General features: G+C 33.6%; 7 protein-coding genes across 7 annotated transcripts; 5 read left to right on the forward strand and 2 right to left on the reverse strand.

Moving 5' to 3' along the window:
- Positions 1–954: 954 nt before the first annotated feature.
- On the forward strand, positions 955–2031 carry KABA2_12S03344 (NAD(P)-dependent alcohol dehydrogenase; the record flags this gene model as incomplete). Its single annotated transcript, XM_041552873.1, has 1 exon — positions 955–2031. One exon carries the CDS (start codon positions 955–957, stop codon positions 2029–2031), a length of 1077 nt encoding a protein of 358 aa, XP_041408807.1.
- A 472-nt stretch (positions 2032–2503) lies between these two features.
- MEF2 (Mef2p) lies at positions 2504–4906 on the reverse strand (the record flags this gene model as incomplete). Its single annotated transcript, XM_041552874.1, has 1 exon — positions 2504–4906. The coding sequence occupies one exon, from the start codon at positions 4904–4906 to the stop codon at positions 2504–2506; it is 2403 nt and encodes an 800-aa protein (XP_041408808.1).
- A 1071-nt stretch (positions 4907–5977) lies between these two features.
- Positions 5978–7399, forward strand: GSM1 (Gsm1p; the record flags this gene model as incomplete). The annotated part of the gene is made up of 1 exon (XM_041552875.1): positions 5978–7399. The coding sequence occupies one exon, from the start codon at positions 5978–5980 to the stop codon at positions 7397–7399; it is 1422 nt and encodes a 473-aa protein (XP_041408809.1).
- A 1196-nt stretch (positions 7400–8595) lies between these two features.
- Positions 8596–9042, reverse strand: PAM16 (import motor complex subunit PAM16; the record flags this gene model as incomplete). The annotated part of the gene is made up of 1 exon (XM_041552876.1): positions 8596–9042. The coding sequence occupies one exon, from the start codon at positions 9040–9042 to the stop codon at positions 8596–8598; it is 447 nt and encodes a 148-aa protein (XP_041408810.1).
- Positions 9043–12855: 3813 nt separating this feature from the next.
- On the forward strand, positions 12856–14397 carry KABA2_12S03432 (pepsin-like aspartic protease; the record flags this gene model as incomplete). The annotated part of the gene is made up of 1 exon (XM_041552877.1): positions 12856–14397. The coding sequence occupies one exon, from the start codon at positions 12856–12858 to the stop codon at positions 14395–14397; it is 1542 nt and encodes a 513-aa protein (XP_041408811.1).
- Positions 14398–16869: 2472 nt separating this feature from the next.
- Positions 16870–19653, forward strand: KABA2_12S03454 (uncharacterized protein; the record flags this gene model as incomplete). The annotated part of the gene is made up of 1 exon (XM_041552878.1): positions 16870–19653. The coding sequence occupies one exon, from the start codon at positions 16870–16872 to the stop codon at positions 19651–19653; it is 2784 nt and encodes a 927-aa protein (XP_041408812.1).
- A 1243-nt stretch (positions 19654–20896) lies between these two features.
- KABA2_12S03476 (uncharacterized protein) lies at positions 20897–22714 on the forward strand (the record flags this gene model as incomplete). Its single annotated transcript, XM_041552879.1, has 1 exon — positions 20897–22714. One exon carries the CDS (start codon positions 20897–20899, stop codon positions 22712–22714), a length of 1818 nt encoding a protein of 605 aa, XP_041408813.1.
- Positions 22715–23689: the final 975 nt, after the last annotated feature.

Below are 23689 nucleotides of genomic sequence, written 5' to 3' on the forward strand. Positions count from 1 at the left end.
TAATTATTACGTAATTCTTCATTCTTATTTGGACATTTTAGATATCTCAATTCCACATAATTTCTGTCAAGTAAATTAACCTATTTGTAATCATTGCTTCAAATATATAAGTGATTATTATTGACATAATTACAGTCTGGTCATAATAACCTCATCAAGCTGAACAGTTTCTGATATTATAACACCGCTGCAAAACATCCATTGATAATGATATTAATTAGCTACTCCATTGTTCTTTTGATAACTGGGTAGTAATTTCCATCCAAGTGATGTCGAATATCGTCTCTCCATTTGATGATTAGGTTCCTTCAATAGTTTTATATTTCCGAGCCGACTGCAAGTGCTCAAATGTCGGAAATAAAACAGAGACAACAATAGTAAAGCCGGCCGAAAATAAAAAATTTTAAATGATCAAACGTCTTCGGCCGAATAATATTTTCAATAAAGAGAGACAATCAACATCTCGGCCCAAATTTATTCTCAACCAGCACAGCCACGCCCCCCCCCCCCGCCTTGGTCGGCTCCACCCAGACATAACAGCAAAATAAGAAAGGAGCTCGCTCCTCGGCCGAACCACAGAACGAAAAAGATAAACGAATTCTCCGAGTGCGTTTTCGATTTACCAAATTCTTCGGTGCTTGCTGAACTAATAACAAATATTTTCAACTTCGTGCAGATCTTCTTCAAATTATTGTTTTCTGGTTAAAGCTCATTTCCCCTTACTTTGTAAAAAAGTCAGTAGATTTGAGAACAAAATAAAATCTATAAAAGGAGCATGAATATTTTTAATTGAGCTTAGTTAATTGTATTTCCTAATTTTATTTACTTTTATCTAACACAATAACAATAATAAGAATAAGAACATCTTTCTTTCTAACCCAATCCTAGAAAATTAGGAAGCCTTACTTTTAAAGATTTACATCAAATTAAAATAAAAAAAGAATATAACAAAAAATGGCCTATCCAGAAACTTTTTCAGGTATTGCAATCCTTGATAACAAAGAGTACAAACATCCAAAGAAGGTCGATTTCGAACCAAAGGTTTTCGGTGATTACGATATCGATTTGAAAGTTGAATGTTGTGGTGTCTGTGGTAGTGACCATCACATGGCTTGTGGGTTTTGGGGTGAATCCGTTAAACCAACAGTAATGGGACATGAAGTTGTCGGTACTGTTGTCAAACTAGGCCCAAAATGTAACACCGGTCTTAAAGTTGGTGACCGTGTAGGTGTTGGTGCTCAAGCATTTGCTTGTCTTGAATGTGAACGTTGTAAGTCCGACAACGAACAATACTGTAGAAAGGGTGTTTGGACCATTGGTGCTCCTTACGCAGACGGTTACAGCAGTAAAGGTGGTTTTGGTAACTATGTTAGACTACACGAACATTTTGCCGTTCCAATTCCAGAAGGTTTAGACTCTGCTACAATTGCACCTTTGTTATGCGGTGGTATTACCGTTTACTCACCATTGTTACGTAATGGCTGTGGTCCAGGTAAGAAGGTTGGTATTATGGGTATTGGTGGTATCGGTCACATGGGTGTCATGCTGGCCAAAGCCATGGGTGCTGAAGTCTATGCTATCTCTAGATCTAACGCTAAGAAAGATGACGCTTTCAAATTAGGTGCCGATCATTACATTGCCACTAAGGAAGAACCTGATTGGGCTACTAAATACGATGATACTTTAGATCTAGTTGTGATCTGTGCTGGTTCCTTGACTGACATTGATTTCGATGCTCTACCAAAGACAATGAAGGTCGGTGGTAAGATCGTTTCAATTGCCGTTCCAGAAGCCTCAGAAAAATTGACTATGAGTCCATTTGGTCTATTAGGTGTTTCTATTTCTAACTCTGGTATTGGTTCAGTCAAAGAAATTAAACAATTATTGCAATTAGCTAAAGATAAAGATATCAAGCCATGGGTTGAAAAAGTCCCAATGGGTGAAGACTCTCTTGGTGAAGTCTTTGCTAGAATGGATAAAGGTGATATCAGATACAGATTTACTATGGTTGATTATGACAAGGTTTTCTAAACCTACTAATTTACAGGCATTTCTCTATCGATCCCGTTTCAAATAGATAAATATATTTATATGTAACCTTTTTAGCATACGAAAACAAGATATTCATAGATATTAACCAATATGTATTATAATGTACAATAGAAAAAATTGTTGAAGTATAGCTCTTATAATGTAGCATTCAATTGAACTCTTTGAAGTAAAAATTTAAACTCATTGGGTTTATTTAAACTACATAGCTATCTAATATCGTATTAATAATGGTTTTAGGTGATGCTGTGTATATTTATTTTGTGTTTTCCTCATGTTGAAGTTTGTTCATTTGTAATCTTTATATTTAGCTCTTCCTCAACTAATTCCAAACAAAAAAAAAAATAAAATAAAAGAGATAAAATATCCGGGAAAACGTAAACAAAAAAATAAATAATGCACTTAAAGTTATAATTTCCTTTTTATTTAGTATATATACATGCAATTGATTTTATCATAAATCATCAACGATTTCCTTCAGATGATCTGGGGTAACCCTTTCCATTTTCTCAAAATACATCTGGAAATCGCCTCTCCCTTGAGTCAGACTTCTCAGTTTCTTGTTATAAGAAATCATCTTTCTCAAAGGAGCTTCAGCTTTGACATGCTTTGAACTTTCATTTACATTTGAAGTTTTCATCAAATTCAAAGTAACATCATCTGGTACATATTGCTTTTCCGCAATCTTATTAAAAAATAAATTGTCCTCTGATTTTTCGGTACTATCCCTATCATCAATAGACAAGATAACAGCATCATGATCACTCGTTAAATCACGAACAACTACACCCATATCACTTGGCTTAACATCTACATTCAAACTCATTATCGGTTGTAACATAGAATACTGACTAGTGGCCAGTTTGTTCAAACTTTTAGTTATCATGTTTCTTGTAATTACAAGAATCTCGTTTGGTTTTTCAACATCCAGAGGTACCTCCCAATTGCCATTAACACGTACAGCACATGAATGTAAAGGGAAATTTGATATTTTCCCACCTTTTTGGAACGCTACAATTGAACTAGATATAATTGAATTAACAATTGAATCATACGTTAATTGTAAAAGCCATTCTCTTTCCAGATCATATTTATGACTTTTTTCCATTATCAAGTAATTATTATCACTACCCAATGGATACCATGTTTCATTATTTGATTTGTTGGAAATGTCATTTACTGAGCTATCCAACGGTTCCAACGAAATTGAAAACTTATAGCCAATTTCATCAGAATAATCTTCCACAGAAGTAGTTTCATTAATAATTTCCTTGTATGACACTGTAACTTTTCCTAATTCAACTTGGGCACCAAGTGTATTAACCAATTTATCTCCAGCTATTTCCAAATGTAGTTCACCCATACCACTTAATAAAGTCTGCCCTGTCTCTTCATCCACAGTAACCCGTAAACTTGGGTCTTCAATCACAAGCCTCTTCAAAGCTTTTTCCATAGAATCTTTATTACCTAGGGATTTTGGTTCCACAGTAACTGTAAAAACCGGTTCTGGAACATCTATAGGATTGATTTTCAAAGTTAATTCTTCATTTTTTTTAAAAGATTTTAATCCATCCTTTTTTATCGAGTGAGATATTATAGTATCACCTGTAGAGACGTTGCCATTGATAGAACTACCTGTTAAGACACCGATCTCACCAGTGTTTAAGTGATTAATCTCTTCTGGAACATCTGCATTCATTCTAACTAATTTACCTATTTTGAATGGCCTTTTGGTGGTTGTATTAAATACGTTGTAACCATTCTTAAGGGTACCTGAATAGACCCTTACAAAAACCATTAAACCTCTAATAGGGTCAGTGATAACTTTAAATGCCAAGGAAACACTCATCGAACCATTATTATTTATCATAAGTCCCTTGGAATGATCAAATTTCATGACATAGTCTTTTTTATTGATATCTGGAAGTCTAGTTTCAATAGGGGAGGGCAAATAATCGACCACTGCATCTAATAATGGTTGTACACCAATATTTTTAAAAGATGCACCACATAAAATTGGCGCAATATCGTTGTTCAAAGTTAAATTTCTCAAAGTTTTATTTATCACGGAGGATGATAACTCTAAATAGTCACCATTAGCATCCTCAAGGAATATTTCCACTAAATTATCATCAAATTCACTTAGGGTCTCTATAAGAGACTCTCTTGCTTTAAACAATTGATTATACAGAGTTGAATCTTTAATTGGATCAATATCTACAACATTAACACTATCCGGATCATCCATATTCCATTTTATTAGTTTTTTATTGATTACATCTATGACCCCTTCAAAAGTTTGTTCTTTAGTTTGAGGATCCAGTGAAAAATATGGAATATTTACTAATGCTACCCTTGTATTCAATTTCATAATGATTTCTTTCACCGTTCTACTAAAACCTGCCCCTTCTCTATCCATCTTATTAATGAAACATATCTTCGGTATCTTTTGAGACATTTTCCAAACCTTTTCAGTCTGTGCTTCGACACCCGCTACAGCATCAAATATGGTGACACAACCATCCAACACTTTCAAAGCTCTAATGACTTCAAAACTGAAATCTGCATGCCCTGGTGTATCTATTAAATTAATCTTACCTCTATTTCGCCAATCAAACGAAATGGCTGCACTTTGAATAGTAATACCTCTTGACCTTTCCTGAGGTAGAAAATCCGTAATTGTATCCCCGTGATCCACATTACCTATCCTGTTGGTCTTACCAGCGTAGTATAACATACGCTCTGTGGTAGTCGTTTTACCAGCATCGATATGAGCAATAATCCCAATGTTACGAATCTTTTCAAGGGTACTATGTCGTCTTACAAACTGTAGAAGAACTCTGACGGCAAAACCCATTATTTAGTTATTTTTGGTTCGGTATATATCTAATGATTGTCAACATATACAAAGCAAATTTCAACGCAACTGTTCAACCTTCTTCAGTTTTAATGAAGTCCTGGTCCTCCCAGTCGAACTCCTCAGGGTTATAAGATTGCTCTCTGGTTTCCTTGATAGATCGATCTTGTTGAAAACTTATTAGAAATTGCACGTGACCTACAAGACCTAAAATTAGGGCTTCCCTACCCACGTCTTCTTTTTCTTCTTTTTTTAAGCTCTCCGGAGTTTTCGCTGTAAATCACTTTTTTCGTTGTTTGTTTGTGTGCGTATTGTCTTCGAGCAGTAGCTTAAGTCATTGGCGTTATCTAATTGGCCCAAACAAGAGAGTTTGTTTAGCTAATAATGCTTTATGAAACAATTTCTTCTTCTTCTGGTTGCTTATGATAATGGTTTCTTCGTTCTTATCTAGCCAGTTCAGCCATTTGCAGACATTGTTGTTGTTGGAGGGTCCTATTAGCCACAAGCTTTCTGGGAATTGGTATATGCACCAGATAAATAAATACATAATTTATGAACTTATTTGACGTCTGCGAAGTCAACTATCTTAGATAAAGCGGGCATAGAGCTATAAGGTTGGCTTCAACATGCAGCAAAATTATTTATATATATATATAAAGTTTCTTATTTAAGAGATGGACATGCTTTCTTTAAAGGGCTTTTTTTCTTTTTTCTCTTTTTTGTTTCTTATCTCTCTTTGTAATGTTTTTTCATTTTTTTCATTAACTTAAGTCCAATACACACAACTTTTAGCAGGAGATTACTTTACCAAATTTTTGTATATTTAATAACATACATCTAAACTATTAGAAAAATAAGAGGTTGATCCTTTTTATTATTCTTTTTTTTTTATTTTTATATTTCATTTCAGTTCTTTATTGAATTAGAAACGAAATCTAAGAGCAAGTTCTCTCAAAAACACATCTATTTTTAAAATCTGGTATTTTATACTCAAGATATTTTTTTAATTTTTTATTTTAAATAAAAGAAGAAAAATATATTTTTACAAGACCATTGACTGGTTATTCAAAAATGACAAAACGTCTACCCCCAGAACTCAAGAAACACAGAAGGTCTATTCAAAAGGCCTGTGTTTTCTGTCACGAAAAACATATCCAATGTGATGTTAGCAGACCTTGCAAAAATTGTGTGAAGAGGAACATTACATCTTCTTGCACAGACAACATCCGGAAGAAACGGAAGGCAAACAGTCCTAGGGAAATTAAAAGTCCCTCTACAGACTATGAAGTCTCTACTACTGATATTATGGACGATGTAATGACCGTTATAAAGAAAGAGACCTATTTTGAGACCGACCTCTCAGGTCAAGAGACAGTTTTCAGTCCAGATCAGGACTTCGATAGTATGTGGGCTAATGAGGAATATATGAAAATGAAGGAATTTTTGGATGACCCACAATGCCTTCAGGAACCAGATGTAGCTTCGATTCAGTTAAAAAAAGGCAAGGTGAGTAATACCGATGAGTCATTATTAGGTAGAGCATTCACCGATTATAGTGTAACGAACTCAATATCCAACTCCAACTCTAATTCTGACAGGAATGGAAGTATCCCTAGTACCGACACTGTTTTCTCTAAGCCTTTCATTTCATTAGATATGTTGAGTGATTCATCGTTGAACGATTTCTCACCAATTGATGAAAAAGATTTCCTTAAGGAGGAAGATCAAAGGGATCAATTCGATTCACTATGTGAACCTTCAATCATTACTGAATCGATGAATAATAATAACATCATCAATAATAACAATGGCGAGTCCAATATTTCACCTCTTCAATTTCGTAAAGGGTTTCCTTCTGTGAAGGACCTCTATACCAATCAGGATTTGATCAAACCTCATAATTATCAACTTGCGTATGCTCAAATGAAGAACATTTTACAAGATAAATTTTCTATAGAGGCTGACCAAAGATTATTACCAACTTTAATCAAATCTATCATGGATAACTATGCCCCAAGATTTACAAGCCTAAGTTCTAGTATGATTCCAGAGGATTTAGTCTTCCAAGAGATTATGTTGCAACGACTTTTATTTCAAATGGAAGACACCGCAACTCTAGTCAATTGTACACCAATGGCCGTTTGGAGACGTACTGGTGAGCTATGTTTCACTAGTAACGAGTTCTTATCCTTAACTGGTTTCACCAAATCCGAAGTCTTTTCTACCAATAGGTTTATCTTTGAATTTTGGGATAATGAAAGTATCCTAGATTATTTTAACAAATTTGAAAAAGTGCTGGCATTTGGGGATTCAAACATCGAATCTCCAGAGACACTTTTAAACAAAACTAATTTTGGTCGTTGCACATTAATTCTGAAAAACAACGCCAAATTAAACTGTGCCTCATGTTGGACTGTTGTCAGGGACAACTTCAACATCCCATTGTTGATTATGGGCCAATTTTTACCAATTTTTAGCAAACAACAACAATAAGAACAATATAAAGTAATGTCAACCTCCTAATATCTTAGTTATCGATTAATTTTGGTATAGGACTTAAACACATATTTATATTTCATTTTCTGACTGTTTAAACAAAAACATATTCCTAATACTAATGATAATGACAAATAATAATAAACAATAGTAGTAATGACATACTTACTTACTCATTTATTTTCTTTTTATGCATTACTATACTCTATGACTTATCCCAATGTACTCATATTCCAATATCTGTAACCCTTTATATATATATCTATAAAAATTAATAATAATCTAATTATTTTTATAAACGATCTCGTATTGCTGTCATTCATATTATGAAGGACTCATTATCTCGATGACCTAATTGGTTTGCAAGTAACGTCATAAATGACTATGCGGGTAACTGAGGCAGCGCTGAAAATTTTTTTTCCTCTATCAGCGAAAAATTCTACATGGCAAAAGTGAAAAGTATATAAAGCAACGAGACAACTGTTATATTTGAAATATGTCAATTTGTTATATTCACTTTTTAAAATATTCTTTATTCCCTTTACAAAAAAACCAATCATCAGTAGTGGTTAATACTATCTCAAGATAATATTAATTACAATTACATTATAGAAACCTTATATCATTTTTCTCTCTCGATCTCCCAATGTTGTACAGGGAACTCTTGCGAGTTCACTGTGCGGCACTAGTTAATACTGGATCGAGGTCTAATTTGATCATTTTTTAACCCATAGCTGAGTGTAGCTTGACTAGCCCCAAACAGGCTGGGCACAAGCTTCACTTCGTTTCCGGTTTCTTAGAGCAACGTTTATGTGTTGAGGAAGGTCCCTCCTCTCGAGACATCTCTTCGGGGATGGACATCGATGGGGGATAAGTTGTATGCTTACATTTTAGGAGATGGTATAACGCCATAACCTGTTGTATTCTACTGTACCGCTTCCTCAAGATAATACATTTTTTATTTATTTATTTTGTAAATCATATTATCATGATATGTTTGTATATGAATATTCTTGCTACTGTTTGACGTTAGATTATATGTTAATATATTGGTATTGACTCTACTTACATGTTATGTTACATACGCTCACGTCTGAATTGAATTATGTTTTCTTCTATTGAAATGCTGATTTAATGGGAAGGGATGGATATCTTTCACAGGTATTGTCTAAACCATCGTATTGAAATTCTTATTAAGATTTATTATTGTCCTTCGAACCTTCATGTGGTGGAGGTGAAGTTGATGCTGATGCTTCTTCTTTTTCTATATTAGCTTCTTTCTCTCTTTCTTTAATCTCCCATTTCAACCTCTCAGCAGCTCTATATATCTTACTTTGCAAATAAAAACTCCCACCCTTCTCCTTATCATTAATGTTGAACAAGTAATCAAATCTGCTGTTCACTTTATCTAGATTTAAATAATCCTTAGCTTTAGATGGTTCAATATTTAAAATCTTACAACTCTCATCCAGTGTAATACCACCATATTCCTCTTTTGCAGAACGTCCACGACCCCTAGTAGTCTCTGTGGCACCTTGTTTCACAGATTGTGAAGCAGCCTGTCTATAAGCTTCTCCAAATGCTCTTCCAAACACTTGTGCACCGGTGATGATAACTTGTACAAACGCCCTATGAGCCATGTTGTTTCAAAATAGATGAGTTAATATAGAGATGTTTAAAATGTTATGTTTTTGTTAAACAGATAATTCGTAAACGATAAACGGTCACCACTAAAGTTTATTACTTTTAGGAATTAACAGTTTTTATGTTTGAAGAAACGTTGAAATCATCTTTCTTCTTCATACATAGCCAATTACCAAGCAAGTTAGACCGAGACCGAGAAAGTCTTCAATTTTTGAGTGAAGGTAAACTGAAAAGCAATTAGTCTTAAACATTTCGTACTAAGTGAGAAAATTACTGTCAGTATTGAGAGTAAACAGATTTGAACTTCAGAGATAAATAAAAGAATTTGAATCAGATACCTGGAAATTTATGACATGTTACATGTGACATAATACACTTATACTGGCTATTAACAAGAGAGCAGTTGAGAACTAGAGTTCACTACGCTAATTTTATCAAAAGAAATTTTCAAAAACTATCGTGTGATCGTTAGAGGGAAGTACTTTTCAACTGAATATATATTCTACATGTAATGATAGCTTACATTTAATCATCTAAAAATTATTCGACTTACATATATTCATGAAGAATGCTATCTGTGGTTTTTCGGGAAAATTGTATTATCAGAATGGCATAGCGACTGAAATATATAAACTTACAAATTTATCTACTCATTTCAGGTAACATACATACATATATATATATTCAATCATACAAATAATTTGGATCATTTTTATTCTATAAATTTCTTATATTTTATTAGTTCCATTGTTCTGGTAACATAGCTGCTATACAATGAACACAGAGAGAGGACTTCACGAACCAACTGTTAAATAGTTCCAACCAGATTATATTACTGCCTACATGATTCGAAGAATAACCTCATAAAAACAAAAACAAGGTTGGCAGTTATATATTAGTTAACCTCTAAACGTGTCGTTATTCGCTACCTCACTTCTTTACATTTGAACTACCATCAATAATCAATCAAATCTGCTCCTTGATATAAATTATCTATTACTGTACGCTAAAGTAATAGTGTGTAGTTAAGATCATCTTGTAAAAGTCTCTGATTAACACGCCAACTTAAAGCAGAAAGTTATTACAAGAACGATATATTTCTATTTCAGTGGAAAAAACAACAACTAGAGATAGGCTCCATTTTAGAGTTAATCTCAAAATCAGAACATTCAAAGATTCATACTACATTACTATTTGCCATAGTATTACATTTAAGCTATTATGAATTTATTTCTAACCTAATATAATACTTAAAACAAACTGGGGTGAAGAGAATATTTTTTTCTTCACACCTAACTCAAAAGTAAGATTCGATACATGTCAAAGGTGACCTTCACCTCAATCTCATCAATTTTATCACTTCAAAGGTCCTCCAGTAGGCAAGTAACCGATAAAACTAAATTGAAGATACTTTCAACTCTCACCGTAACACTTTACTTACATGAGTATGGTTCTAAACAGATTCCATGTAACAAAAAATTAAGGGTGTCTTATGTCAAGAACAATAACGCTATATGAATTGAATTGTTAGAATAGGAAGGAAAATGTTTCATATTGCTATGATGTCAAGGTCAGTAATGTTTACATTACCCATAGGGAAGTTTTATTTCATCAAGCCTATATCTCATACCCTAAAAGTACCCAGAGTATTTCTTGTAAAAGAAACCCAATACTAAACCCCTTAATTTAACTAAGTATATTTATAATATAATTGGTTAATCTTTTTTGAAGTTCAACCGTAAACTAAGATGCCATGTCGAGATTAGTAATAAAAATGGTTGCTCAGTTCGACCATGAACTTTCAATAGAAAGTACTACCTTACAAGATATTATCCTCAAATTCTAGGCCACAAGGATGGATTATGTTATGCAAGACCCATACACCGTGTACAAACGTCTGATAAGGTAATAGTCATGCCAAATGGTCAAACCTCGAGGAAATGTTTACTAAATTAACAAAGCAATAGGCAAGGGGGGAGTAGAAATTAAAATACTCGCCCGCTCGCCCCAAGTATCCCAAAAATGAGTTGGGCCCTCTCTCAAAACCCTAATTTAGTGGTATCAGGGCATTGTTTACCTAAGTTGGTGTATTATCATATGTTAAATCCTTACATCTGAACTAAGAAGCATCCCTCTTGTTAACTACGTTTAGTCTTATTTGTGTCATTTATGCTCTATATTGGTAAACTAATATGTTGTGGCTGAACAAGGTACAGATTCATAAATTTGCAATTGGATTATAACTCAGCTTTTTCTCAGAAGTATTAACCCTCTCAAGGAGCAATATTGATTCTTATCAAAAAATGCTGTATAATTCTGTATATTAATGTGGGAACAAGTGAGAAAAAAATATTTATATTTTAGTAGCCTCATTTAATTGTATTAAGCCAAAATATAATAAGACATATATGGATGAACGTTTGAAGACTGATTTTCCAAAAATATCAACTTAAGACACATAATTCTATCTGGTATTTAGATAACAAAAAAAGAAATAAAGACACACTACACTTCCCACTAAAATGTTAAGTTATTAGTCTGTTATTTAAGCAACGAGGACTGATTTTTAGATTAAATGTACACATATTATTTTTATACTCAAATCAGGTACTTCGGAAGCCTAATAAAGCCCCAGTATATCTGATAACCCACCCAAGAAATGTTAGGGGGGCCATTTTGAGCTAAAAATTCCTAACCTCGCCCCCATTATCGCCCCATTTTTTGTTCCAAAAATCTAAAGGTGACCCTTTCTGAAAAGGGGCGAGCACCAAAGAACCAAATATTTTATGGGGATTACTATTCGAATAGAATGAGTATTCACCACTTATTAGTGGAAGCACCCCTAAGCTTTTTTAAAACCGTTACCAAGGAAGATACAAAATACCATTATATGGATGAAGGAATATTGTGATCGACTTTACCCCTTACGGTAAAATATTACTTCAAGATGCCGAAGAGCTCATCCACACAACTCTTTCTCTGTGAAAAATAATGTCTGTCTAATGAAAGTAGCTGCCTAATAATCTTTCATTTTTAATATAAATGTGTGTGAGAAAAGTGAGTAATACCAATTCCTAAAACAAGGAGGGACTAAATTTAAGGAGCATAGAAAGGATCCAACCTCGTGGGATTCTCTCTTTCGAAATCCCAGAGTTTCGGATCCTTTCTTTTTTCTACAGGGGAATTGACTTGGCGTGAGAGAATTTTAAGATCTGAGATTTCGTTATGTAAGTCAGCTTATTTGTGCGCACCCTTAGCAGAAGGACGACCGAAAAAAAATATATGAACGAATATTCTCCTACCAAAAAAAATTGCTTGAACGTTACCGATAGAATGCCAAACAGAACAAATTTTCAACCGCACAGCTTATGATAAACAAAGAAATGATAGGACCTATATGTGATGTCTATGCTGGAAATATCATCTTCTACCATCAAATAGGATATATGCAGTCACTTCTGTGTGTGAATGAGTGTTAGAGAGGTAGAGAGGAATAATTTGGATTTACAAGCCGGGTACTTGATGGACAATGCAGATGTTAGTAATGTTACCAAAATAGATAACGATGCAATTCCAAAGATAATATTATTTCTTATTTCTTCAATTGGAACCCTGTTCTTGAAATGATATAAAAGAGGCCCCAATTAAGTCCTAAAAGTTCAATTAAAATATTTATTTTCCTTTTTTAAGTCTATTATTTGTCTATCTGAGATAACAACGAAAAAACATATTTTGATATTCGCTTTAAAATACAAATAAAAAACAATAAACAATATAAAAAGACAATAGTATTATTCATATACATAACAATGAAGCTAGTAACATATGCTTATCTATTATCTACTGTTTCTGCAGTAGTTGTCCCAAGCAAGAGGGATTTAAGTCGTGGTAAAGTATTAAAATTACCATTTAGGAAAACTCATAATGATAGTTCGTCGGTTGTAACATCTGATGGTAGAGTTTTAGTAAAGAGAGAATCTAGTAATGAGTTTGCTATTACTAATCAAAAGACTTTTTATTCTGTTGATTTAAGTATTGGTACACCTTCGCAGGATGTCACTGTTTTGTTAGATACAGGTTCCTCAGATTTATGGGTCACTGGTTACAATAATCCATACTGCATTTCTACCAGCAAGATTACATCCCCACTTAATGAATCAGAAAGTAAATCCTCTTCAGGTACAATTGATTGTGCTAAATATGGTACTTTCAACAAAGGTGAATCTTCTACTTTCCACGATAACGAAACCTCATTCAGCATTACTTATGGTGATCAGTCCTTTGCAAGAGGATCTTGGGGTCAAGATGTTCTATCCCTAGACGGCGTTGATATCAGTGGTCTATCTTTTGCTGTTGCTGATAATACCGATTCTAACGTCGGTGTGTTAGGTATTGGTTTCGAAGCTTTGGAAACTACTACTGGTACGTCCGGTTCTGTCGCTGATTCTCATACTTATCCAAACTTACCTGTTGTACTAAAGTCAAGTGGCACTATCGATACAGTTGCTTATTCCTTATATTTGGATGATGCCTCTGCTATGGAGGGTTCTGTTTTATTTGGAGGTATCGATAGTTCAAAATATACAGGTACTCTATACACTGTTCCAATTATCAATATTTACGAAGGATTCTCTAAGCCAATTGCATTAGATATTACCTTGCAAGGTTTAGGTGTTTCATCCTCTAATGGTAAGGAAACTATTACTACGTCCTCAATTCCTGTTTTATTAGATTCAGGTACAACCTTAACTTACTTCCCAACTTCATATGTTTCATTAGTTGCTGATACTATCGGTGCCAGTTATGTATCATCAGGCCTTTACGGTATGACTTGTCCAAGTGATGATGATGACAGACAATTGGTTTTCGATTTTGGTGGTTTCCATATTGAAGCTCCATTGAGTTCCTTCTTAATCACATCGTCTAGTGGTAGCAATGTTTGTTTCTTAGGTATGGTTGCTCAAGATAGTCTTCCAGCGATTCTAGGTGATTTATTTTTAACTCACGCTTATGTTGTGTATGATTTGGACAACTACGAAATCTCAATGGCTCAAGCTTCATACACTGATGCTGAAGAAGATATTGAAGCTATTTTATCTTCTGTTCCAGATGCCGTTAATGCTCCAGGGTACTCTAATACTTGGGATGGTAACCAAGTATATACATCCGGTGGTAATATCTTCACACTAGATAATGATAATGTATCTCCAACTACCACTACAACATCTGCTCCAACTTCATCACCAACAGTTACAACTTCTAGTTTCATTGCTTCCACTTCTGCTACTGCCCAATGTAATGATGGAGATTTCTTCGACAACATTTTATGTTTTTTGGATAGCATTTTGTAAGCTATATCTAAGAAAAGTGCCAAATTTTATTTAATATTCTCTTTTTTCTTTTATGACTACATACCCTTTAATTAATACATTTTAACGTAATACATTTATTTAAATAATAATATTTTTAACCATTTTATTTTATATCGTTTGAATTACAAAGTCTGAGAAGCAAGTACTTTTGAAGAGCGTATTTCAGGTAAACGAACTAGTTGTAAGTTAATGCTGCTAGGTGGTTGTGGGAATTTCAACTGTTGCTGAGAGAAGTAATGGTCAAAATTTCAAGAGTAGGTGAAAATTGTCTTCTTTTGATACACAAAAAGAATCAAAAGACCAATTGCACACCAAATTTAGCTCTCCACTCTTACTGCTCTATAAAAGGATTTTTTTTTTGTTTATAGAATCAGGGACCTTGATTACTAAGCAACAGGGGATTGTCTACTTTCTAGAACCAGAAATTTGAACAAATATGTCTCAACAACCTTGAATAAGGATAAACTGCATATACTACCCCAATATGAGATGATCTTCCAAGAAAAGATGGAAGAAAAACAAAGTTTAGGTTATATCTCTACAGACAGACCAATAAAAATTCCATATATTAACCTTATTTTCCGCGAATTGTATCTTCGCAATATTAGTTATATTTTCGAATACCTGACGTAAAAAAATCGTACATCATTTCTAGAGCAGGGACATTCCAGAGAACATTTATCTAAGGTTCCATTTGTTTTTGGACTTCTACAACCCTTTCCCTCTAAGAAATCATATGCAACATTTGTAGTACTTGATGAAAGGTTGAAGTTATATTCCTCAAAACTTACTACCTGAAGATCGATAGAAAATTTACACTAAAATGATGTATAAAACGACAAAATTTTGTAACCAAAAGGGTACAGTTATGACTTTAAGTTACGAAAATCAAAATTTACTCAGTTAGGTTTACTTATGACATATATGCAAGGTATTAACGGCGATAAACGTTTTGGACATGCGAAGTGTTATAATTCAGAATAAAATAAAAAATTTAAATTATTTAATGTTGAGGTTATCTTTCATTTAGTTAATTTTCAAACAGATTGTAAAGTTTGACAAAGTTCATTCTAATACTCATGTAATGTATTTTTTTTTTTGATTATGTCAGAAATTAAAGAACTATTTGTTCGTTATAGCAAAATCAGTTTAATTCTCATTAAATCGTACAAGTGGCCATAACCATCAAGTATACTTATAAAGATGCCTTTATAGAACTGATATGACAATCTAATGAGATCTAATAAGATTTAAAATATCCTTTCTGTTTTATTTTACTGCTACTGTAAGAGCCTTATTTTATTAGTTAGTTCCACTTCAATGTTGTTTGCAAACTGGAACTACAATATTGCTAAAATTTTGGGGTCCAAAATGTTAACAAGTTTTCAGAGAACGAAAAGTACTCAATTGAATATATTCATTTGGGATCATTTCTACCGTTTTCGGACTATTATATTCCTAAACTTTTTTTGTTCATGTGGTCCTGCGTGTTTTGTTACAGAACATGGTCTTCTCGGACTAATAACAATGCGGAAAATCTGAGTTCCTTGACGGAGATCTTTTCTCCTTCTAGAGACATCAGACCACACATCAACAATTTGAGAAGATCAGTCTAGTCAATTAGTTACATTTTACAGACTAACTAGGAGATGAATTTCTCTTTTTTTTGTTATAACGTTTTATTGGAAAACATTTCAACATATTTATGTAGTCTTAATGAATTCTGCAACTCAAGCTATAGAAAGAAACATGTGATTCTCTCTTAATCCGAAGAACCAAAATATGAACAAAAGATCTACGATAAGGATTTCTTTTTTATTCTTTTACATATTCCATTAGAACCTGACCCCTTTTATAACAAGTTTATTGTTATTGTTTCACACATAATGTACAGTTGATGAGATAATATTTCAGAAAGAGTTCCTAGGCCAATGCTAGATTGGAATTTCTCTTCAGAATATTATTGTCTTTAAGCTTTAAGATATTATTACTCTATGATTCCTCTTCTTTTGAATGAGCCCCTGTTAAAATAACGTCCACTGAAAAATGTCGTTAGAACAGTTCTACCGACATTTCATGATTATTCACAATTATTCCCATATCACGGTATCCATTTTCTCCAGTTTAACAAAATGGATCTCTGACCTAAGTTATACAACTGCAAATCATCAATTTTTATGGAAAATCAGGGGTACAAATGTCATAATATCCCACTAACCGTAGTACAAACTTGGAGTTACTCTTTAACATTCTGTTAAAAATAACTCAAGAAATGTAACAATACATACATATATATATATATATATGTAGTGAAATTTAAATTCAAAAAGGGTTATATTAAAGTAACTTATTTATTTCATATTACTAAATTCTTCTGATGTTTCGTTCTTAAAATATTTAGACGTTTTTTGGACTTATATCTTAAAATAAAATAATAAAAATAGTCTAAAAATGAAAATTGTGACACATTTTATACAATTATTGCTAATATATTTAGCTCTTTTGGGTTTTGGAGTTAATTCATCCGAAACATGCGAACCTATATTAAGTGAACCAGAGGATGGTTTCCAGGCCAAATTTTTTCAATATATTTATCCAGATTTTGCATACGAATATAGCGACTCTGATTTTATTGACTATGGATATAGTAGAGATGATAGATATCTAGGAACAGTAAATGGAGTGCAGGATGTGAATATATACCATTTTTATAATCTAAATCCAGATGGACCAACCTATGGTCAAGTAAACGGTTTCAATATTTCGATTTCTAATTATTCTGTTGAGTATACAGGCTGGTTTGTTCCACAAGAAACAGGGAACCATACCTTCCAGATAGGGCAAACGGATGATGGAACAAAGATCACTTTAATAACAGAAAGTAACTCACTTTGTTGCTGTAAGGATGATTCATCCATGTTTGTACAAGCTTTGAAAATATACGATGACACAACTATACAAACATTAGTTTTAGAGTTGATTGCTGGGGTACCGCATCCTATTAAGATAGTGTATTTCAATAAACAGACCATTAATATCCAAACAGTTTCTTTCATTGATCCAAGTGGTATTGCTCATTTTACGTTTGACGGATTTGTGAAGTATTATAATCAAGTACAATGCGCTACTCAGGAAACTTGTGGCTCATCTTCAGATATTTCTCCTTCTTTATCCTCTTTTACACTACCAACTGATTCGTCGTTTACATCTCCCTTTATATCCTCAACTGAATCATCATTTATGACTTCATCAGGAAGCTTTGAGTTATCAGATTCTTTTTCGTCATCCATAATAATTCCTGGTCCACCTTCATCCACTATATCTTCATCAACCATGTCGCATGATACTTTATCTTCTACTGAAACATCAGATCCGTTATCAGATTCGTTATCTTCTGATAAACTTTCATCAACTGTACCATCTAATTCACAATCACTAATATCATCTTATCCCTTGTTTTCTGAATTTTCTTCTGACCCCCAGCTATCCATGACCTCGTCTGCATCATTATCTAATTCAGGGTTGTCCATAATTTCTTCTGATCCATTGATGTCTGTAACAATGTCATCAATGGACTTGCCATCAGACATATCATCATCTATGATATCTTCCAGTATTCCTTCTTCCTCCGAATCATCCCTGTTTTCATCTTTAGGTCTATCTTCAAAATTGCAATCAGTAATTGTTTCATCGGATCCACATTTGTCTAATACTATTTCTGATTCATCTTCTATCAGTTCTTCAATTGTATCATCTTCAACAATATTCTCTGATCCCAAATTATCTGCTACTTCTTTTGATCCACTATTTTCAAGTTCATTTTCTGTTCTATCATCACGTACTCCAAGTCCAATTCAACCTTCATCGACTATTTATTCAGATTTATCATCATTAATATCGATATCAGATCTTTTTTCAACAATTGTGTCATCTGATATGATATTACCTACTACATCATATGAACGTTCGTTATCCATAATGTCTTTGAAATCTACTGAACATAATGTATCGTCATACTCACCCACACCTATCATTTCATCCAGTCTTCCTTCATGTGTTATAACCTCAGATCACCCATCATCCATGACATCCTTAGATATGTCATCTTCTATGGTATCTTCAGAGTCATCAATATTTTTCGTATCATCTTCAATACATTCCTCAGGGTCTGACTCCTCAGTATTGTTTGGTCATCTGTCAAGTCCTTCAAATTTATTGACACCGTCAGTGATATCATCTTCAGAATCGTCATTAGATTCAAACTTTGTTACTTCAACAATGTATTCCAGTTCTTATGACCAACCATCTGGATCTGTGACATTATCAAATAAAATTAGTTCCTTCTCTGATCCATATACGTCTATAATAAAGGCATCCACTTCTTACATGATACATGAACCTTCATCAAATTTAACTGTCATATCATCTTATAAGACAATTTCATTGCCATTACCATCTATAGACTCTTCCACAACTTTAAATCTGACTACTAAAACTTCGACTGTCTCAAATTTAAACACCATATTTTCTTCCAACATTATTATATCAGACAAACCTACATATACAACTAATATTCACAGTACCAATGTGCAAGAGACTAACATAACAGACTCTAGGTTTTCTTCCGTTGAAGAGTCTGTTTCTGAAATTACCAATGGAAAGACAAGTACAACTTCTAGACTAAAGTCTGATCAAACTGAAACAGTACTCCAGAGTATCACTGAAGTCCCATCACCATTTAAAAGCTCATCGTTAACATTACAAATGACAACGTCACACTCTGAACATCTAACCTCCAGTAAGGTATCCTTCACTGGGTGGGAAACAAAATACAGTAAAACACCTTCTTTACTCACTTCTGTCCCAAGAGAATCGAAATCTGGTACTATTTTTACAATCACCATCGAATCATTAGATAATGGAAAAGAATCAGTAAATAGCAATGTGATCATACCGAAAACAGACACAAAAGATAATATTTTCATAACGGATGCTTTTAAAATAACCACAGATACATCTTCAACAAATAGTACTAAAACTTCGGTATACACAATATACACCTCGAACGTAATATTGGCTACTCCAGATAGCCCAAATAATAGTATTTATGGCAGCGAAGTGCATAACGGTAATAGCCCCTCTAGGTTAATGATTAATTCCAACGCCGGTACTATAAATGACATTACTGTCGGTAAGGTCATAATATTCCTTTCGTTTTCATTTGCATGGTTTTAAGGCAAGAACTTAATGTCCTAAACTCAGTAAATACAACCTTCACGAAGTTTTGATACTTCCAATTATGCATCGTTGTTATACTAAATAGGCCAACACAAATAAATATATATTCGAATTTTGAAACACAGTTATTCAAATTCTTTGTTCCCCATAATCTGGTGCATTTATAATGTAGGCTGAGTAATGTCTAGGAACTTTTACATATGATGACTTCAGCAATAATTGCCAAGAAAAAACAAACAAACTCCTGCATTGTAACACATACCCTTCTAAACAAATATGTTCAAACGAGAAAGAAAGGTGGCAGAATTGAGAGATACTTTCACTGTTCTGTTGTGAGAGTTGCAATAGTGCCTTCGTTACTTATGTTCAATGCTTAACAAGCATGGCCCCACGGGTACTTTTTGCCGAGTAAAAAATTACATATCGTATCCCTCGAACAACAAACACTACAAATCGTTGAAGAAACGAAATTGTGCAAACGACAGCTGCAAATTAAAGTTTTATCGATATACTACTAATTTTTACCAAATACCATACGTGGTTATCTCTATTGTTCTTATGTTAGATGTCTGTGCCTAACTTACCGTATAGCTCTCTTTTCGATAGACTTCCTCGTAGGAAAAGTAAGCCCCTAAGCCAGTTGACGTTAATAAAGCGTGAACGGCATCGCTAAAACAAATTTGAAAGCCGTAGGATGCTACTGGTTGTATGGGCAACGGCTCACATAAGAATTAGGAACCTGGGTGCAATAACATAAATATACACCTCATAAACTTTGATGAAGACATACTAAGAAAGTTGACTACTATATAACTTAACTAATAACTAAGAAAAGAATTATGACGGTCAGATGTCAGAACAGTTACTCTGGTATTTTACCTGTTGGATATTCTAACGTTTGGTATTCAAAAAAGAAAATGCAAAAAGGAAAGAAGTGATATATAGTACAGGTTGCGACTTTGGTGAACAATAAGGTGCACTTTTGTTTTTCTCGATGTTTAGAAATTAACCTAAACTATACCTATTTTCATCAGGGCATCGCAAATAACTAGATCTTCCGAATGTTTTGAACAGAGATGAGATGAGTTTAACTGAAAAATAATAAAAAGAGTGATATATCTTACTTCATATATGTATAAAAACCATGACATCTTCTACCTTTGAGATATATTTACGATAGGTTTGTTTCTTCAATTTAAATTTTTAGAATTGTCTGAAGTAATCTAAGACTAAATCAATAATGAAATTGAAAAGAGTTGCTGAAGTGGTGCCTGTGGACTCGAACAATCTGCACTCTATTTCCAATGAAAAGATGGAATCGAAGGGGAGCATATCCACATACTCAACTTCCATCCACAGTGGGATTGACTCCAGTGAAAATGAAATCCCAGCCATCGAGAAAGCTGGTGTTCATAATGCCGAAATCTACTGTAAGTATTACTCTCACCCGTTTAAAAGAGTGCTTATATTCTTTTCGTTATTTTTGATTGCATTTGCTTACGGTTTAGATAATTCTGTCAGGTCAACATATCAGACATTAGCTACTTCTTCATATTCGCAACATTCTTTATTGTCAACAGTAACATGTATTAAAAAAGTTGTATCTGCTGCTGCACAAATTTGGTTTGCAAGATCTGCTGATATGTTTGGAAGAACTACAATTCTTCTTATCTCTATAGTGCTATATGTTTTAGGTACTATTATTGAATCACAGGCATATGATGTATCGAGGTATGCGGCAGGTGCTATAATCTTTGCTATCGGTCATTCTGGTATTGTCATGGTCTCTGAATTATACGTTGCTGATTTTTCAAACTTAAACTGGAGAGTCACTGCAGCAGCTGCTCAAGTCTTACCTAACGTTATCACTACATGGATTAGTGGAAATATTGCAGGATCGATGAATGAAAAATGGTCATGGGGTATCGGTATGTGGGCGATTATCTTCCCAATATCATGTATTCCTCTATTGTGTTGTATAATTCACATGAAATACTTGGCCAAAAAGAACCATGAAGATATCTGGATCGCATTTAAGAAACCTCAAAATATGACATGGTCTCAATTTTGTATTGACGTATTCTTCTGGAAACTAGATATTGTTGGTCTTGTGCTATTGGTTGCCATTTTCGGTATGATCCTTATCCCTTTTACTTTGGCAGGTGGTGTAAACGACAAATGGAAGAGTGCTTCAATAATTGTTCCGGAAATATTGGGCTGGGTTTTGGCCATCCCATTATATGTTATTTGGGAACTTAAATTTTCTAGATATCCTTTAACACCATGGAATGTCGTCAAAGACAGGGGTATTTGGGCTCCTCTAATAATTTCTTTATTCCAAGAATTTGCTTATTATATGCAAAGCACTTACATGATTACTGTGCTTTATGTTGCCGTCAACCAAACTAAATCAACTACAGCTAGAATAACCAAACTATACTCATTTGTAGGTGTTATAACTGCTTTCTGTTTTGGCTTTGTGGTAGCAAGGATAAGAAGAACGAAGGAAATAATTGTATTTGGTATTAGTGTTTGGTTTATTGGCTTTGGCTTACTTGAGAAATATACGGGTGGCCTTGATGCTAAAGTTGGTATCATCGCTGCAATCTGTGTTCTTGGATTCGGTAATGGGTTTATAAAGTTTCCAGTGAGAGCATCAATCCAAGCATCTGCTTATACTCATGAAATGATGGGGGTTGCGACTTCATTATTTTTAAGCGTGGCCAGTATTGGTAGTGCGTTTGGTTCAGCTGTAGCTGGTTCCATATGGTCCAATGTTTTACCTGGAGAGATTAACAAGCGTATTACAACCAACTCTACTTTGGCAGCATATGCCTATAGCTCACCAACTAAATTCATCAAGCGATATACATGGAATACAATAGAGAGGCAAGAAGTCGTAGTTGCCTACAAATACGTTGAGAAGATTTTGAATATCGTTGCCTTATGTCTTTTAGTTCCTATGTTAATTGCATCTGTATTTTTGAGAAATAGAAAGTTGGAAGATGTTATATCTTTTGACCAATATGATAAGGAACAACAAAAGAGTGAAGAATAATCATTGTTGAAATATAAGTGATAGGAAAAACACAGTTATTAATTTGTGTCATGACTAAGTAATAACAAAAAAAATGGTGATGTAAATTGTCAAGATGAGATGTAAACTAAAGATCAAGTACCGCATATGAAGATTACTAAGCGTTTGACGTTATATAAACTATGTACAAATAAAAATGAATAATCAGTTACACTTCGAAAAGTATCATTAGCAGCATATTTGGTTCAAACGCAGGTTGTTATCAATTATTGAGAATGAATTGTGGTTCTTTGGTTTTTACTAAAATATGTTTCAGTAGATATTGAAATCTACCTCATTTATACTAGTATTCTTTTATATATCTGGTAATTTTTACTTAATCCATGACTATATCAGGTCGAATCGGCCATAATCCTAATGATTGTCGATACTATTCTCGACAATCATATACACGTTGGGTGTATACAAACAAAATCGTGTCTGAGTGTAATAATTTAACAAGCCGTGTGAATATATAATATATGCCACTTGATGATTTAAATGTCTATATTCATGAAATAGTGTTGTTGTTTAAATGAAGATCAAGGTGAGTGGTCATGAGAATATGTCCCACAATCAGTTTTGAAGAGATTTATGACGATCTCTGGGTTTTTTTGAACATGTTTAGGAATAAAATATTATTCCACATCACAATATATGCTTTGTTATGGGTTTTTATTCGTGACATAAACAATATTGAAACAAGTATAGAATATGATCAAGGGGTCCTACAGTAATACACTCATTGCAAGCAAATCCTAACCAATATTGTTGTCACTACCCTTTCTTTCTGATATTTAGAATATAAAACTTTTATTACAAATAATCAGAAACATTATACTACAGTTATAACAGTTTTGGGATATCTAGCAAATATAACGTAAGCAAGAGGGTAGTTGCCATGGAGATGCCATTCTCATACGTATTCACTTTTCTTCAAGCATATTTTGCATAATT

Source organism: Maudiozyma barnettii, assembly GCF_903064755.1.
Source record: "Maudiozyma barnettii strain CLIB 1767 genome assembly, contig: KABA2_12, whole genome shotgun sequence".
Lineage (NCBI taxonomy): Eukaryota > Fungi > Ascomycota > Saccharomycetes > Saccharomycetales > Saccharomycetaceae > Maudiozyma > Maudiozyma barnettii.